This window comes from Emys orbicularis, chromosome 16 (assembly GCF_028017835.1).
Source record: "Emys orbicularis isolate rEmyOrb1 chromosome 16, rEmyOrb1.hap1, whole genome shotgun sequence".
Classification (NCBI taxonomy): Eukaryota; Metazoa; Chordata; order Testudines; family Emydidae; genus Emys; species Emys orbicularis.
In genome coordinates this window covers 22,793,788-22,812,974 of record NC_088698.1, presented here as the reverse complement: position 1 = coordinate 22,812,974, position 19,187 = coordinate 22,793,788, and the positions used below count along the sequence as shown (strand labels likewise).

Here is a 19,187-nt window from a genome sequence, read left to right as displayed (position 1 = left end):
ATCTGGGGGTTGGTCTGACCCGGCCCCAGATGCCATGCAGTTGAAGAGGAAGTCCCATCCTCCCCAGCCGGGACGAGAAGCTGAGTCCAGTGCAGGGTAGGAGCCACCTACTGGGTCTTTCCCAGTTCTGCCCCTTGCCCCACAGTGATTTACCTCTCTGCCGGCTGCCCTAGGCACCTGAAACGTACTGTGGCGGGGGGGAGGAGGGGGAAGGGGACATGCACGTAACCGCTCTTGTGGCTTCCCCATCAGAAAGTCATTTTTCTGCGGGGAAGCAAAAAAAATCTGCAGGGGGCATAAATTCTGTGCATGTGCAGTGGCACAAAATTCCCCCTGGAGTAATCAATAAGAGTAGGAAAGAATGTATGAAACAGATCATAAAACATCACCTGGGTTTTTGTAGCCACGTTAGACAAAAATTGCATTCCTATGGAAGTCCTTCATTAAAGTGTGAATAGGGCATACAAAATCAGAAAGGAACTGCACCTTTTAATTTTATATTAGCAGCAGTATTACTAACAAACAGTATAGATCTATACTACAGTATGCCACAGCATTAAAGACTTCTCTTGCTTTGCCTTTTCACAACACTTATGTGAGTGTGGTGGGTGCATATTCTCCCTATCCCAGAGATTAAGAAGCTGAGACGTACAGCTTGATTTTGAGATGTTCTGAGTACCTGAAGTTCACCTTAGAATTATAAGGAGAAGAATTGGGTCCATACAAGAGTGAAGGGATTTACTTAGAGCCAAACAGTAAATCAGTGGCTGAGCCAAAGCTGGAATACAGGAGTCCTGGACACCCAGCACTATGTTCAATAACCAGCATCCAAATTTTATTACCAAAAATACTAGATGATAAAAAATGAAAGTAACTGAAGCCCACAGACAGAGAACAAAATCCAATAAAGTGAATCCAGAGTTCACAGTGTTTCTCTAAATACTGGGTTATTTAATTCTGGAGTCTGTAAGTGGTGCAGCTGAAGCTGTGCCTCCAAGTTATTATCCAACTGGACCATAACAAATGATCTGTTTCAGCCTGAGTAGTGGACAATTCACAATTCCTCTGATTTGACTCTCTCCAATAAAACTGCCAGATTCTGAGACCCAAACTCCAGTTTAGAAGCACTTCACTCCACAAGTTGTAGCACTGAATTCAGTTGGGCCGTTCGGGGAGTAATGTGCTACTCAGCATAAGTAAGGATGGCAAAATCTGGCCTAAAGTAAAGAATGTCAGTAATGAAGATGTTCCTTTGGAAATTTACCCACAATCTACAAGGAAACAATAGAGAAAACACTACCTCAAAATTCAGTATTTCTTGCAAGGCTGTCACACACTGTCACGTGTGTTCGCTTTACAGAGAGCAGAGAACACATTTATGTTTATTCCAAAAGTGTTTGTTTATGAATTGGCAAAACAATTTAAATACACAATTTTTATCAGAAGAGAAAACAAAATATATCAGTAGTGTATATATGCCTTGGCCTGATTCAGGGCCATCTGTGACTTCACAGACAGCTGAACTTTCAAAACAGAACAAAATAAAAACCTTGTAAAATAGTCTCCAAAGCATCCTCTTCCCATCCTCCTTGAAGTGGTGATGTGTGTTCAAGTGTACAGGAAGTTGTACTCTTCATTCCCTGAGCGAAAATGAGCCTCTCATGGAGGAAGAAAATTGCACTCTGTAAATTCCAATACTTTAGATAAATCCAATTTAACATCCTGATCCCATAGATATTTATGCATGTGCTTAACCTGAAGCATGAGAGTGAGTAGTCACATTGAACTCAATGGCATGTGTATAAATGTTTTCAGGATTAGGGATTGTAAAGAATTTTCAAAGTATTCATTTTAACTTCCTAAATTGTATAATATCTTTTACATGCCCCTGAACAACCAGTCATAGAGTGAGTCCAGCTTTTTATCCTGCCTCTAGACATATCCAGGACCTCAATAGTGGCAACTCAAGGCTCTGCTTCCGTAAGAGAGTCCTTCATAAATATCCATCTTTTAGAACACTGCAAGGAAGTCTCCCCTTCCATTTACCATTGAGACCACCATTGTTCTGCTTTGATTTGTGTCTGGCAGGGTCAGCTCTGTTGGCAGGTTTTGCCATTGATCCCACTGTCTCCATATGTAACAGCTAGAGCTGGAGTAGGGAAATTTGTCATCTGGGTAGCCATCAGCTTGGTTCAGGGCCAAGAACTGCAGAGATCTCTCCTTTCGACACCTTCCTCATCTGGTTTGAGTGTTGCTCTTTACGACACATACACTGCTCGGCACTCATGGGAAAGGCAAGTCAAATAAATCCTACTTCTACACTACAAAAACTAAAGTATTAGGGAACCAGTCACAGTTTCTTGACGTGATTAAATCATGGTTCAATCTTGCCTGGGAGGTGGGATTGCCACCTCTGAGGTACAAAAAAACCCCAGAACATCCAGGATGATCCTGAGCCCATAAAATTGGACAGATGGTAGTATGTACTGAGCACCCGTACAGATTTCAAGGGACAGCTACCTTGAAAAAGGGATGAACGTGGGCACATAGCAACCCTATAGGGTAGATTAGACCGAGCTTTTTTAATTGCACTAAACACCAGTGATAACACCATAAAGTCCCACATATACACAGAAAATAAAAAAGTGTTAGGATAGCCTAATTTGACAATTAATTGATCTTTGATTATTAGCGGTAAATATGCCCAATGACCTGTGATGGGATGTTAGATGAGGTGGGATCTGAGTTACTACAGAGAATTCTTTCCTGGGTGTCTGCCTGGTGAGTCTTGCCCACATGCTCAGGGTTTAGCTGATCGCCATATTTGGGGTCAGGAAGGAATTTTCCTCCAGGGCAGATTGGCAGAGGCCTTGGAGGTTTTTTGCCTTCCTCTGCAGTGTGGGGCACGGGTCACTTGCTGGAGGATTCTCTGCACCTTGAGGTCTTTAAACCACGATTTGAGGACTTCAGTAACTCAGACATAGGTTAGGGGTTTGTTACAGGAGTGAGTGGGTGAGATTCTGTGGCCTGTGTTGTGCAGGAGTTCAGACTAGATGATCATAATGGTCTCTTCTGACCTTAAAGTCTATGAGTGTCAGGGCTTTAGTATGTTGCATCTGGGTCCCTCAGCATGGTAGTTTGTTATGTAGAGGGGATCAAAATATAAAGAGTAACATTGATTGAACAACACCCAGGAACAGTTTCATGAGTGAACCAAATTACTTTGGAGTATTTGTTTGCATCATGATTTCTGAAATGATAAAAAATAGCGACGTGATTTGGAGCTGTGGTAACTGAAGACAAAAGGAAATATGATCACCTCTTGTAGTTAGACAAGATTGCGTCAGCTCAGAATTTCTAGCTGAGTTTCTTGGGTTCTGAAGTCCTTGGACTGTGGTGTTAGGGAGTTATTTTCAAATTAACTGTAACATGCAAACATATTGCTTGTACACGATAGTGATGTATGCTAATTGGAATACTGAAGGGAAAAAAAATTATTTTAGACAAGTTAATGAGCACATGAGAACTTGTGAAATGTTTGCATGAGCATCCCGATTGCTTGCCTGAGAGAATGCATTTCTACAGCTGTGAGGTTTGCGGTTCATTATTATTTAATTTGGGCCAAATTTTGAACCCCATACATTGGTAAACAGATACTTGCATAAATAGCCCAATTGAAGTACATGGGACTGCTCATGTGAATAATTGCTCAACAATGTGAATAAAGGCCTTGCAATCTGGCTGTATTTTATTATTTATTAATGCTTACTCTAATTTATTAGTTTTATTTCAAATGGTGAAATCCAAAGTAAAATGAATTCCTATTCAATATAATGGAGAAATATAGTACCATATGTTGTGCCAATAAGGCTCTGTCTGTTATAGTGCTAATAGTCTTTCCAGGGCCTCAAGACGTTTTATAGCATTTTTAGCAGCAATTTCTGCACTGATGACTAACTTCCCCAGGACAGATAATTACATTCTTTGGGAGGCTGTGAAGCGACAGAGACAGGAAAAAGAATAATATTCAAGAAGCTATTGAATTCACGGATTTTAACGCCAGAATAATTAATATGTGGATGAGAAATGAACCAACTGGAGCAATATCTAATGACCACAAAAATGTAGTGTTCTTTTTATGATGCTGGAAATATAAACACTTCCTATTTGACGTTATTTTATATACATTTTGCTGACACAATATGCAAGTTTCTATCAAAATATAGGCATGTTCCTGCACTGGCTAATGACAATGGCACAATTGTCAATTGATCTCAGTTTCAGTAGGGGGATGTAAAATCTCACTGGTAGTAAGTAGATTGCTGATCCAAAACCCATTGTAATCAGTGGAAGTTTTTCCATTGACTTTAACGGTCTTTGTATCAGGGCTTTAATGTGAAGAATATTGTTAGATTATGTTGTGCAAAATGTATATCATTATCATCTTGAAAGCCAACAATAAAAAATAATATTGTCTTGATATTTTAAAATCTCAGTTGTGTTAACACTGGGTATTTGTGGCACCTTAGAGACTAACAAATTTATTAATAATAAATTTGTTAGTCTCTAAGGTGCCACAAGTACTCCTGTTCTTTTTGCGGATACAGACTAACACGGCTGCTACTCTGAAACACTGGGTATGTTCATGAAAACATGTTAAATAACAATTTCTTAAATAAATGGCTCAATTATAGAGAACTAACCCCATTTTACAGATGAGTAAACTGAAGCAAAGAGAAATGAAGTCCAAGGTCAAATAGTGTGTTAGCAGGAGGCTGGGGAATACAATTTTTAGTCCTCTGCTTGAGCCTAAAATCCTTTTGGACTGAACAAAGTTTTACGTTGCACTTTTTTTTTTTTTGGTGGTGGTGATGGTTTGGTAGTTATTTTAATGGGATTAATTAACTGGATGCTTTTATATTTTCTTTCACAAGGCCCCCTTGATTCAGTCCACTGAGGGCCTGATCCAACACATACAGCAATCAAAGGGAGTCTTTCCGGTGATTTGAAGGACATTGGATCAGGTTCATAGAGCCAGATCCTGCAATGTGCTGAATGTTTTCAACTTTCATTGATTTCAAAGGGAGCTGACGGTTCTCAGTACCTTGGAAGACTGGGCCATGTGAGGGGATGCAGATCCTATTGCTGGCAGCACACACCCTATTGAATAAAAACCAGAAGGACATAGAGATATCGGAAAGGGGTTTTCATGAGAGAGTATTTTCCAACCCAGGTTGCATAAGGAAGGTGAATCTAGGGGATAAAAATTTTTAAGCAAAATATGTTTTTAATTAAGCTATTTAACATAATAGCAAGTCTGCAGCATATTAATATTCATCATCTTCCATTTGTTCTATTGTTTTTGTGATGAAGGGATCATCTAGAAGCTGTGGGTCACATATGCAGTCTTAAGGATGCTTTTGACTACGAGAACCCATCTGAAATAGCAAATCTAATCTCTGCAGAGAAGTTTGAAGCAGCTCTGGCTATTCATCTTTATAAAGGAGGCAGACTTCTGCAAGGTAATCCTCTTTCAATTTAGCAGTAAAAATAACCCTTAAAAGAAAGAGACGGAAAGAAAGCAGGAATGAATACAAATAGCTACAAATGGAAAATGTGCATAAACCCATATATAATGTAGTTATTCTGTTTATCCATTTCAACAAATGTTAATAAACATTGAAAATGTTTCTCTGTGGGAGACTTGATCCAGAGCAGAGAGAACTAAGTAACTGCACTTTTAAAGGACACAATGTGTTTTATAATTAAATACTTTTACTACAGTAAGATAAGAGCATTACAGTAACATTAAGATACTTTCAACAAATGTGCTCTTTCAGAGGATGATAATAGCTTGGCTAAGTATAGCAGAGGTCAAACAGAAGAAAGGAGAGAGGCTAATTTGATTTTCTGTTGAAAAATGAATCATGTTTTCTAGACATGAAATAACTTTGAGTTGTCAGTCATGCCAGCTAAACTGCAGGAGACAGCATGTTAGCTGACAAATAATAAAATCTTCTATTATAACTGGCCAAGTAGAACAAAATTTTAGTCTGCCATTAATGACATGCTAGCAACACTGGCTTCCAGAATTACAGACAGTGTCAGCAGCTGAAATTGCAAATGTAGTTCCATTCTTGAGCTCATTTTCAGATCATCCAAGTCTATACATTTGGTCAAATGTAGATAATTGATTACTTTCAACAGACCAGGAAATAACATTCGTTTTCAGGGCCCCAAAGTCTCCACCTTTCTGGTACTAGGAGTTTCAAAGCTTAATTTATTACTGCTAGTATGCATTTGTACAGTGTCTGTCACAATGGAACCCTATTCAGACTAGGAACTCTGGAATACAAATAAATAAATAATAATCTCTGTTAATCTGTGTATTGCAATTTTTATTCTGTGTCAAGACACAAAATGGTTACAGGAAAGGCTGATGAAAGGGGTTAAGACTGATCTTACATGCTGTTTTAGGTAGAGGAGTGAACATAAGGTTGGATTTTCAAAAGTGCTCAATGTTTGGCCTAACTCTACTCCAATACTGATTTTGATGGAAGCCAAGTTCAGTTCATGCTAAGTACTTAGAGAAAATTTTACTAATCTAAATACATCACAATCCCACTGTTCCTAGAAACAGCTGCAATAGCAAACAGAATTATATTGAAAAATAAAATGGAAATCCACACACACACACAAAAAAAGGCACAGTAATATGATTACCAGGATGATTGAACTGACAAATCTAGAAGAGATTACTGAGGCCAGGTCTACACTAACCCCCCCACTTCGGACTAAGGTACGCAAATTCAGCTACGTTAATAACGTAGCTGAATTCGAAGTACCTTAGTCCGAAGTTAACGCGGTCCAGACGCGGCAGGAAGGCTCCCCCGTCGATGCTGCGTACTCCGCTCGCCGAGCTGGAGTACCAGCGTCGAAGGCGAGCACTTCCGGGATCGATCCGGGGCACTTCCGGGATCGATCCGGGATCGATTTATCGCGTCTTAACCAGACGCGATAAATCGAACTCAGAAAACCGATTGCTTACATCCGGACCCGGATGTAAGTGAAGACGTACCCTTAGTGTTTGAAGGGGGGGAAAAACAGAATGTGGAGGAGATGCAGTAATTGATTTCAGAAATTTAGTAATTGGCATGTTAACAGTAACATCTATTCCCTGTATATTTCATAATAATAAAAACTCGTAATAATTGAAAAACATTTACCAGCATAGTGCCATATGTGAATATTTTGATCCTGATCCTGTAACCATAACTTACATGAGAAAGGGCTGCAGGATGGGGTTCTATAATAAAATATTAACAACGATGAGTAGTCAGGGCCTTAGTTATCTCTCCTCCAAAAGATGGTGTCTTCAGAAGCATGTTGCTCCCAAGCCATGTTTGTACATCGGTCTAATGTTCAGAGGAAAGAGTGCCATCTGCTGAATCATTGACACCACTACCATCCAAAGGTTAAAAAAAAGGAGAAAATAAAAGCCCCTTTGCAGGGGCGGGAGGGGAGGGGAACCACATCATCGTCCCTTTGCGGTCCTCTTTAAAGCATCTTTAAATGTACAATATGATGGGTTATCAATTATGAAGCACAATGGTGCTTTAGAGACAAAATGACAGACCTCTACCCCAAAGGGCTAATAATCGATAGCTACAAACACCAGGCAATAGACAGTTGGTAAAGGTTCCTCTACCCTGACCTATAGAACTTCACAATTCCATGTGAAACCCACAAAATCAGTAGCCTAGATGACAGATCTGATAACTGCATCCCTCTCTTCCAATGTTGCTAGAGACTTGTTTGTTCTGCCAAAGTGTAATCTCATTTATCTGGAATTTAAAAGCATGTGTGTTGTAATTAGCAACAATCAGGTTGTTATTTGTAGCTTAATGAAGTTTAAAAGTGACCACTTAATTGTTTTCAGTGCTCTTGTAATTCTTAAAGAATCGAGGATAATATCCTCTGTCTGCTATGTTGATTCGTTTTTTGGTAACTTGCTATGTACTAAAAATCATCTGGTTCCAAATAAACAAATGCTATTAGAATGGAATCTCATTTTTATCACAATTTTCCCCCTCTAAGTAATCTTAGGCCATGTTCACATTAAGGCTTTAGCATCAATGTAGAAACGCAGATGTAGTTGTCCTGGTGTAAACTTTGAACGCTACCCTTATACTGGTGCAAGTCCCAGTTTACACCAGTGCAGTATGTCTACGAAAGGTTTTTGCACCAGTGCAGTATATCGATGTAGCTATACCTCTGACTACAAACTTGAGTGTTGACAAGGCCTCATTCACAGCAACCCCAATAAAATAAGATGTTGGCACACCCAGCACGCTTACAACTGTTGTTGCACCCGCACATTTTGGGACTCCTGAAGTACATTTCATATAGTGACCAAACACTGTTCCTTGCAGAAGCTGCTTCTGGATCATCTGTAAACCCGAGCAGGTGCTGTATCATGGGACAGAGTTAAGCAGAATGGTTGATCCAGAGCAGCTTCAGTTCTCTAGGGAGAAACTATAGCAGACTTCACCTATTCTGCCTTATCTCAGCTAAAGACCTTTTCTCAAATGTAGCAACTAACTGGTTCAACCAATGCTTGTAAAATGCTTGGAAGGCAGCTGAGTAAGGAAACTCAGGCTGTTCCAACCAACTCTTTATTGCAACAGCCTTTTGGCTGAGTATAGGCAAGGCCTAAGAAAACATGACAGGTAGATAATAGACTAGCATGCATGTAATAGAGTATACATATTGCATGATCCCATTAAAATTCAGCTTAACCAGGTGTCAAAGGGCTGGTCTACACTGGGGGGGGGGGATCGATCTAAGATACGCAACTTCAGCTACGTGAATAGCGTAGCTGAAGTTGAAGTATCTTAGATCGATTTACCTTGGGTCCTGACAGCGCGGGATCGACGGCCGCGGCTCCCCCGTTGACTCCACTACCGCCGCTCGCTCCGGGGAGCGCGTTTGGGGATCGATATATCGCGTCTTAACGAGACGTGATATATCGATCCCCGATAAATCGATCGCTACCCGCTGATACAGCGGGTAGTCTGGACATACCCAAAGGACTGTGCTGATGAGTGTAGAAACATAGCTTGGAGATATACACTGTTGTAGGAACAACATCTCATGTTCACCAATGCTATTCACTAGTACTTTCTTCAAGTCCTAATCTTATTAGATTACATGTAGCTCTCCTGCCTGTCTCATAGTTATTTTCATTTTGCAGGTAGTAGAATTCCTTTTGGAATCATCTTCGGTGGCACGGATATAAATGAAGACGTCAAACATGAAGAAAAACACCGGGTGATGGGGGCAGTGTTAGAAGAAGCCAGGTAACAATGAATGTAGGGTTTATGCAGAAGATTATTGTTCATCATTATAAAAATAAATAAATATTGTGGTTGGTGTTTATTAAAGGCCTGAACCTGTTACCACTAGAGTTAGTGGGAGTTTGGCATAGACTTCAATAAGAACAGAGCAAACACTTTGTAAAACTGAATGTGTAAACATTCTGTTCTTATAGTGCAGTCACCACTGTGGTATTTGACCATATTAATGACTTGCCCAAATCATACAAGGAACTGGTGGAAGAGCCCTGGGGATTTTCCAAAGCACCAATGTTAGTTAGAAGCTCAAGTCCAATTAAAAGTTAATGGAACTTGTGGTCCTAATTATCTAACCCTGTGCTTTGTCTGCTAAACCACAACTGTTCCCGAGAATAGTGGATGTGTGCATGTGAGGAGGAAATCATATTATAGGGCAGGTAAGAGGTGTAATAATCTTATAATCAGAAATGCAGTAAGAATAATACCTAGCATATTTAATTTATATGTGATCAGATATATGTGTGTAGGAGGAGGGGAATTTTTTGGAAAATAATAGGTTTGCTTTTTTTAAGGCACAGCCTCTGGCAGTTTATTGCTCTTTAATGGTAGACTGGTAGTGAGTTTGCACTGGGATGTTATGTCTTTTCTCTTGCAAAAATGTGATCTATATATCTTTGTTTTTTGTGATTAAGCTCATCACCCTAGTATGTGAGTGCAAATCAATGTTACTTGCCCCCACTTATTTCAATGTATATTTTCAGTGGTTTGCCAGGACTAAAACACAGCTGTGAGTGTCCCACGATATCCACAGAATTGTCATTCATACCTAACGTGACAGTTGGGTATTTGACCCCCAAACCGGTATGATGTTTATTTGTTATTGCAGTAGTGCCTACAGGCCTAAACCAGGTTGGACCCCATTGTGCTAGGCCCTGTACAAACATATAGTAAACAATAATAATCATTGCCCCAAAATGATACTTTTAAACCTCCATGTCCATTTTCTATTAACCTCCCTTCTACAACACAAATAATGTCTATCTTGGGAACCCCGTTCCATCAGCATTTGCAATCCAAGTTCAAAGCTGCCCAACTGTTTAATTTCAGCAAAACCACAACTAACAAATATATGCATTAGGATCAGTACATTACAGACTCAAACCTGATTCCCCCCTATGCCTCACAAAAGCTTTTTCTGTGGCTCATGTGGTGCTTGCATCTGGCACGTTGACAGTGCACTCGATTGGCGTGTCGGAGACTCAAGTTGAAAGTGGTTTTGTTCTTTCTTTTTTTATTTTTTGTTAATATGCTTCTTTTTACAGCTGCATAAACAAAGCAGCATAGACCATGCAAGAAAAATCATTTAGTATTGCGTGTTAACCTGTTGTTTTACAATTAAAGAAAAAAATCCAGTGACTAGTTATAAAGCTATCCAAGACACTGCAAGTACTAATTCCTGAATCAGAATATACGTGTAACAATGAACAGACTTTTTGATGACACTTTTCACTCTTTCAACATCTACATTCACTGAAAAGGGGAGGGTCTGTCTTAGGGCCTGATCCAAAGTCCATCGAAGTCAATGAGAATCTTTCCATTGACTTCAGTGGGTTTTGGAGGCAGGCGTGGGACCTTCCATCTCATGCATTGGAACTCAAGAGTATTTCAAAACCATGGTACATTTTTATTGGTATTTTTAAAATTAATGTAATGGTTGATTTAACTTTTATTGACAGTTTATTTGGAGGCTGATTCAGTGACCTTTACTTGTGTTGAGTAGTGCTTTACTCTGTGAGTCATCCCACTGACATGCAAGTAAAACATGATTTCAGTGGGAATAGTCATAGAATATGGTACTAATCAACATAAGTAATGGTAACATTAAGAAATGGTGGCAGAATAGGCTTTATAGGCTTTGTAGCCCTTGATTCTACAATGAGCTCTGCATGAATGCGGGGGTGGAGCTCACTGAAGACTGGGACTATAAACCCTGAAGCTGCAAGGTACTTAAGCACATGCTGAAATTTAAGCACCTGAGTAGCCGCATTGAAGCTAAGGGGCTTCTTACATGCTTAAAGTTAGACACATGCTTAAATACCTGAACTGGAGTGTAAGGCCTCACACTCCAGTTCAGGAAAGTATCTCTATTCACATCAGCTCTTCTGCATGGGCACAAGTCAAAGTCCCAGTGAACCAATCACTAAAGCATCATTTATCACTAACACTCTGATTCAGGACGGCATTTAAGCATGTGCTTAAGTCAGACGTGGGCAAACTACGGCCCATGGGCCACATCCGGCCCACGGGACCGTCCTGCCCGGCCCCTGAGCTCCCGGCTGGGGAGCCTAGTCCCTGGTCCCTCCCCCGCTGTCCCCCCTTCCCCGCAGCCATGCCGCCGCGCGGGCCGCGCTCTGGCCTGTCGCTCCCGCTGGGCAGCGTGGGGAGCACAGGTGGCTCTGGCTGGGTGTCGCGGCTGCGAGCTCCTGCTGCTGGTAAGGGGGCAGGGAGTGGGGGGGGGGGGGTTGGGTAAGGAAGAGGGGGTCCTGGGGGGCAGTCAGGGAGCAGGGGGTGGTTGGATGGGGCGGAGGTTCTGGGGGGGCGGTCAGGGGCTGGGGAACAGGGAGGGTTGGGAGTGGGAGTCCCGGGGGGCCTGTCAGGGGGCGGGGATGTGGATAGGGGTCGGGAGGGCAGTCGGGACAGGGAGCAGGGGGGGTTAGATAAGGGGGTGGGATGTCGGGGGGCAGTTAGGGGCGGGGGGTCCCGGGAGGGGGTGGTCAGGGGACGAGGAGCAGGGGGGGTTGGATGGGTTGGGAGTTCTGAGGGGGGCAGTCAGGGGGCGGGAAGTGGGACGGGGCGGATAGGGGGCGGGAGCCAGGCTGTTTGAGGAGGCACAGCCTTCCCTTCCTGGCCCTCCATACAGTTGCGCAACCCTGATGTGGCCCTCGGGCCAAAAAGTTTGCCCACCCCTGGCTTAAGTCCTAGTGGGACTTATATTTAAGAAGATGCTTAAGTGCTGACCTGAATCGAGGCCTTAGAAGTTTATTCTTGCTTGTAATCAGATGGTTAGAATATCATTTACATTACATTGTAGTTTTCATTTCAGAAACACCTGTGGTAAATAACTCTGGAAGAGGAGGAGAAACGAGATAGTGTGGCAATTGATACAAAAATATTAACTGTGAACATTAGACAGAAGCAAACTGAACATTTTAATAAAAACTGGACCCCTATTTTTTTTAATTTGAAGTCTCTCCATTGTGACCTGTGTTTCTGTATTTAGAGTATATGAAATCTTGCAAAAACATAGCTTTTGCATATGTCAAATACCTTCTATGGGTAGTCAATTTGTGATAATTAGCTTAGGAACTTTAAAGGTATTTTATTAGGCTAGATTTGTTCTGATGCTTCAAAATGTATTACCATGTGCTTTGTAGAGTTCATAATGTTTTCTCTGGTATAGGAAAGGTAATTCAGTTTTCTAGAAGCTACGGTGAACAGATCATCCTGGCAGTATTATTCATTGCATAGTTATTAAAATAAAAATTGATTTTTTTATTATTGATTTCAGGGTTCTAAGCAGAAAAGTTCCATGAATCGTAGATTACTTGTCCAGCACAATATACCACCAAATTCCATAAAACAAAGTATTGAACTGTGTCTAGCTTTATAATGAGTGTTTCATTTTTAATCAAATTCCTCTAAATGGTGGTTGTACTCCTCCAGGGTATATTTTCAATTTGACAGTACTTTGTGGACTTGGGAGCAAGAGTTTTTCTGCTTGTTAATGTGATGTATTGAAAGTATAATTGTAAAAACTTGAAAAGGAGCATATGCAACTTGAGAAAACAAGCATTTGCAAAGGCTTTAATAACCTTTTGTATATGTGGAATGCATTGTAATGGTGTAGAGCAGATACTACCGAGCAACTGCATGGAAACAGGCTTGTGACTGTGAAAATAAGTATAATAATTCAGCACTATGACTTCTAATGAATGGTTGTGACTTCACACCAACAAATTACAACATTAACAGCTCCTAGTGAAAGAGCATTTTTGTGGCTGTGACTTTCCAGATTGCCTCACCCATTGGTACCCGCATACCATGGGGGTGCAGGATAAGACCCACAGAGAGTAAGATAGAATTGTTATACTACTTTTGTGGAAGACAAAGCCAGAATCACAGATTTAATGTGGTAACCCATCTCCCCAATGCCCATACTTTTATCCCCAATATAGGGAAAGGGAAAAAAAGAACTGAGGCCTTACATCCTGATTTCAGAAAGCCGCTCTGTTCAGGGTAGCACTGTGCAGATGCTCAAGTCCCAGTGGGCACTAAGACATTGTCACTAAGGACCCCAGTGGATCAGTCACTAAAGCATTATTGCGAAGGACCCAGTTAAAGACAGCAACTCAAACACATGCGTAAATCCCACTGGGATTGAAAGTTAAATTAAAGCATGTGCTTAAGAGCTGTTCTGAATAGGGATATTTTCCTGAATTGAGTCTTAAAAAGATAACTGTATGGCACATACAACTTTTAGGTAGTAAACATGTTGGTGATGTTGACTTTAATTGGAGCTTGATATACTCATGACCTTTGAAAATCAGGCTGGGTGAGTCTGAATTTGGGCACCCAAAATTAGAGACCACTTTTGTAAATTCTGGCTTTAAGCAGTCTGTGCATCAGTTTCCGCATCTGTGAAGGGGTAGGGGTAATACTACTTACCTTCCTCACAGGAGTATTGGGGAGGCATATATTAACTGGCCCATGTAGATCCTGTTGATGCACATTACAGGTTCCTTAATGTGTGTTAACATAGGATGTTAACACGCACTAGGGAACTTTTGACATGCACCAGCAGGGTTTACATGAGCCAGTGAGTGCGCAACACAGTGCACTTCAGAATTCACACCCCCTTTGTGCACATTGTTGCACCATGTAGCTAAGCCCTCAGTCACTTGCCCAAGGCCAAACAAGAAGTCTGTGGCAGAGTAGGGAATTGAACCTGGGGTTCCTGAGTCCCAGGCTAGCACCCTAAACGGTGGACCATCTTTCTACTTTATTTAATGTATTTATTCCTCCTGTTTATTAATTTTATTTATTCCTCTTTCATTAAGGAAATATTCTATAATGTGAACTTTTTGATGCACAGATGTTCCTATCTCATCGACGCTGATTTAAGTAAACAGCATCGATACAGGAGCTTAGAAACAAAAAGGAGACAGTGGGGAGAAGGGAAGGTGAGGCGTTATACAGGTACTCACTGGTAAAGAGGTGCACATGGCTGGGCTGGGCTGATCTGCCAGCAATATGTAGGGCTATGTCTATACTACTACCTATGTCGACATAACTTATGTTGCTCGGGGGGGGGAATTGGTACAGCTGCACCACTGCAGCACTGTATGTGTAGACATGCCCTAACTCCGTGGTCCCCAACCTTTTTCATCTGGTGGGCGCCAGACGACGAGCCACCGCGCACCGTGGCCGGCAGACGAGCATTCGCCGAAATGCCACTGAGAAGCGGCAACGTCAAGCGGCGTCGCCGCCAAAAGGCCGCCGACAAGCAGCGTCATCCAGAGGCGTCGGCGGCATTTCGGCGGGGACGCCTCTGGATGACGCTGCTTGTCGGCGGCATTTGGCAGATGCTCGTCCGCCGGCCAGTACGCGGGTGTACATAGATGCCATGGCGCCCGCGGGCACCGCGTTGGGGACCACTGCCCACTGTATTGGACTTCAGATTCCTTCTCTCGTTAGAAAGAAGTGTACCATAACTTGGGAGTAGAAGTGGGAAGAGCAGCCTGGAGGCAACTATGTCAATCTGGATAAATGGCAGTGGGCATCCCCAGTGTCTGGGCTTTCATTGAATGCAGTAAATCCTCACTTTAGCTCTACTTGGCAAAACAAATAGAATTCCTGCTTCCTGCATTTCCATCTTACTGTAATCATTTTTATCAGCTTCCAGTCTTTGTTCTTATATACTTTTGTTCTGAAGTGCCCCTTTATTATTATATTTAAAGACTTTAAGCAGATGATCCTACCCATTTTTGTCCATTTAACTAGGTTTGCAGTGGCTTTCACAGAGAAAATGAAGGAACTGGCAGCAGCAGAGTGGGTATGTTTATATGATTATTATAGCATTATCAACTAGGCATTACCATAACATTTAATTCTAAATAATGCGGGAGAATTTTAATAATCTTCATATTGTGTATTTCTGATTTGTTTCTGGAGGAGAAAACATTTTATATTTATGCACTTTGCCGGGTCAAATAGGTCTGGCATTTGAAAGTCTTTAGTATTTGAGAAAAGTTTATAGTTGTTTTTAAAGTACTGCTCCATAGCAATTAAAACTAGCCTTTGCCTTTTGAGTATCTCCTGATAGTATGTTTATGTTCTTTCCTTTTACATCGTTTACTAAGCCCCTGGATGTTGCCCCAATTTTACTAAACAGCTCTATTTACAGTGAGCAATTTTTAAAATTCATTTGTAAATACTTGCTTTTTCAACACAGAAAACAAAGCTAAAATGAATGTTGGGCCAAGCCCAGCAACACGAGATCCCCTATTTCCCAGGCTGTGAAAGGTATACAGCACCAAAATACGTAATGCCTTTTAAAAAATTTTGTTAGTTTCTGAAAACAAAATGAAAAACTTTTCTATGCTAAATGCTGCAGCTGGCCAAATACTGGATACATTTATTTGTAATATAACATATTAGATAAAAATACATTATTTGACAAATTATTTGACTGATAGTATCTGATCAGCAGTAGATCTGGATGAATAATGCAAAATAAAATTCATTGAATAATATATTATCTGCTGAATATATTATTTAACTGATAGTTGCCCAGTTCTTCCAAACACTCTCAATCCTGTTAGTGGGAGGATTATTTTTATTTGCATGAAGTATGTATTTCCACATTGAATTCAATTTTACAGTAAGCTTTACATTTAATCTTTACTGTAATGGGAGAAGATTGTTAAAAAGGAATGTTTTCTAATAAAATTGTGTAACACTCAAAGATAAATTTTGTACTGTTATGGATGTCAGCAAAAGTTTTTGGGGGGACAAAACTTTTGTGCTTTTTCTTTGGTACGTGTACTGTGTGTTTCTGGAAGAATGTATATTGTATTTATGAAAGTCCATACACCTAATACATAAGGTCCTGATCTTGTAGGCAAACCTCTTTCCCCATATGTAGCCCTGATGACTGTAGTGAAGTTCCACATGGACATAGGAATCCACCTGTGTGGAACTCTTTGAAGGACTGGGACCTAAATGTGGTAACATTCTTCTAAGCCCTAATGCTTCACCACTCAAGTCAATGATAGCTCTGCCATCGACTTCATTGGCTAGAGGATCAGGCCCTTAATTGCTAGGGTTAGTTTTCTAGTTTCTGAACAGATTTCAGTTAGGATTCCCAAGATCTGGTGTTAAGTAATTTACTTCTAGCGATTGATGTTCAAATATTATTTAAGTAACATATGAAATGAGTTCAGTAGAATCATAGAATCATAGAATATCAGGGTTGGAAGGGACCTCAGGAGGTCATCTAATCCAACCCCCTGCTCAAAGCAGGACCAATTCCCAACTAAATCATCCCAGCCAGGGCTTTGTCAAGCCGGGCCTTAAAAACCTCCCAGGAAGGAGATTCCACCACCTCCCTAGGTAAAGCATTCCAGTGCTTCACCACCCTCCTAGTGAAATAGTGTTTCCTAATATCCAACCTAGACCTCCCCCACTGCAACTTGAGACCATTGCTCCTTGTTCTGTCATCTGCCACCACTGAGAACAGCCGAGCTCCATCCTCTTTGGAACCCCCGCTCAGGTAGTTGAAAGCAGCTATCAAATCCCCCCTCATTCTTCTCTTCTGGAGACTAAACAATCCCAGTTCCCTCAGCCTCTCCTCATAAGTCATGTGCTCCAGACCCCTAATCATTTTTGTTGCCCTCCGCTGGACTCTTTCCAATATTTCCACATCCTTCTTGTAGTGTGGGGCCCAAAACTGGACACAGTACTCCAGATGAGGCCTCACCAATGTCGAATAAAGGGGAACGATCACGTTCCTCGATCTGCTGGCAATGCCCCTACTTATACAGCCCAAAATGCCGTTAGCCTTCTTGGCAACAAGAGCACACTGTTGACTCATATCCAGCTTCTCGTCCACTGTGACCCCTAGGTCCTTTTCTGCAGAACTGCTACCTAGCCATTCGGTCCCTAGTCTGTATCAGTGCATGGGATTCTTCCGTCCTAAGTGCAGAACTCTGCACTTGTCCTTGTTGAACCTCATCAGGGTTTTTTTGGCCCAATCCTCTAATTTGTCTAGGTCCCTCTGTATCCGATCCCTACCCTCTAGTGTATCTACCACGCCTCCCAGTTTAGTGTCATCTGCAAACTTGCTGAGAGTGCAGTCTACACCATCCTCCAGATCATTAATAAAGATATTAAACAAAACCGGCCCCAGGACCTACCCTTGGGGCACTCTGCTTGAAACCGGCTGCCAACTAGACATGGAGCCATTGATCACTACCCGTTGAGCCCGACGATCTAGCCAGCTTTCTATCCACCTTACAGTCCATTCATCCAGCCCATACTTCTTTAACTGGGCGGCAAGAATACTGTGGGAGACCATATCAAAAGCTTTGCTAAAGTCAAGGAATAACACATCCACTGCTTTCCCCTCATCCACAGAGCCAGTTATCTCATCATAGAAGGCAATTAGATTAGAGTAGCCTCATCCAATTTTTTTTAGTGAGGTGGATGTGTCCACTTGATTACTTGAGCTTTGCATAGAGTCCAGAATTTAGTCCAGAATTAATTAATTAAAGCCACCACAGTCTCTAAAACAAAAAGGAATTAAAGTGAGAGAGTGAGGCTATGATCTTAAATGTCTTGTTCCAAATTCATTTTGGGGGTAATTGAGCTGAAGTCAGTGTAGTCCTACCATGGGTGAATATGACCACTTTCCTAAAATTATACTATTAAAAATATATTGAATAGACCAAAGGAATGGGGAAAGTAAAAGACAAGAGAAAAATGTAAACTTACATTGAAATTTTACAGAGAGTCACTCACAAATTTCAGAGAGGAGACTAAAATTAAAGGAGTTTAAGAAACAGGCCTTGCAAATAAATCAGACAATGAGGTTGGACAAAATCAGTTGTGCAAGAAATGTGATTCTCTTCGCCGATTTCTGTCTGAGCATTCTTTCTAAAGGCATGGTTTTAGTGTAATTACATTATTGTCAGATTTTGCTTTGTTTAAATAATCCTTTTTAGTGAACAAATTTGGCCCAGTATATAATTTAGCTAATCCCACTAATTATCATCAAATAGAAAAGCAGTAGAGCAGTCACCTAAATACCAATAATCCAGAATTGGAAGCATTTAGTTTGGTCATATTTTTTCCTCTCTTGTCATTCGTGTGTTTTGTTTTATAATTGCACTGCATGTGCTGGAAGATATTAAAAGGAAATAACCTTTTTATTTGTTTTGAGTGGAAGTAGTTTAGATCATGCAACAGTGTCCATTGTAATAATAAAATAATACTTTGCACTTCGATAACACATTCCTTTTGAAGACCTTGAAGTGCTTTACAAACTTCAGGCCAGATCCTCATCTGCTGTAAATCAATAAACCTTCATTGATTTGAATGAGTTAGGTCAGATGACACCATCTGAGGATCTGGCCCATAATATACCAGTTTAAGGGCCTATATTTGTTCCCCCAATTACAGCCAGCATTGTACCTGCAGTACTGTAACTCCCTTACAGGCAACACTGTTATTGGTGGGGCTAACCTCTGCTTGAAGCTGGGTGAGCTGCAGCAGTTT

General features: G+C 41.1%; 1 protein-coding gene across 1 annotated transcript in view; it reads left to right on the top strand.

Moving 5' to 3' along the window:
* Positions 1 to 19,187, top strand: part of GLT1D1 (glycosyltransferase 1 domain containing 1) — a 95,330-nt gene that overhangs the window by 7,992 nt on the left and 68,151 nt on the right. The window contains exons 2-4 of the mRNA XM_065417981.1: positions 5,374 to 5,522; positions 9,254 to 9,359; positions 15,414 to 15,465. Of these exons, the coding sequence (XP_065274053.1) occupies positions 5,374 to 5,522; positions 9,254 to 9,359; positions 15,414 to 15,465 (307 nt within the window). The remainder of the gene's footprint in view (positions 1 to 5,373; positions 5,523 to 9,253; positions 9,360 to 15,413; positions 15,466 to 19,187) is intronic.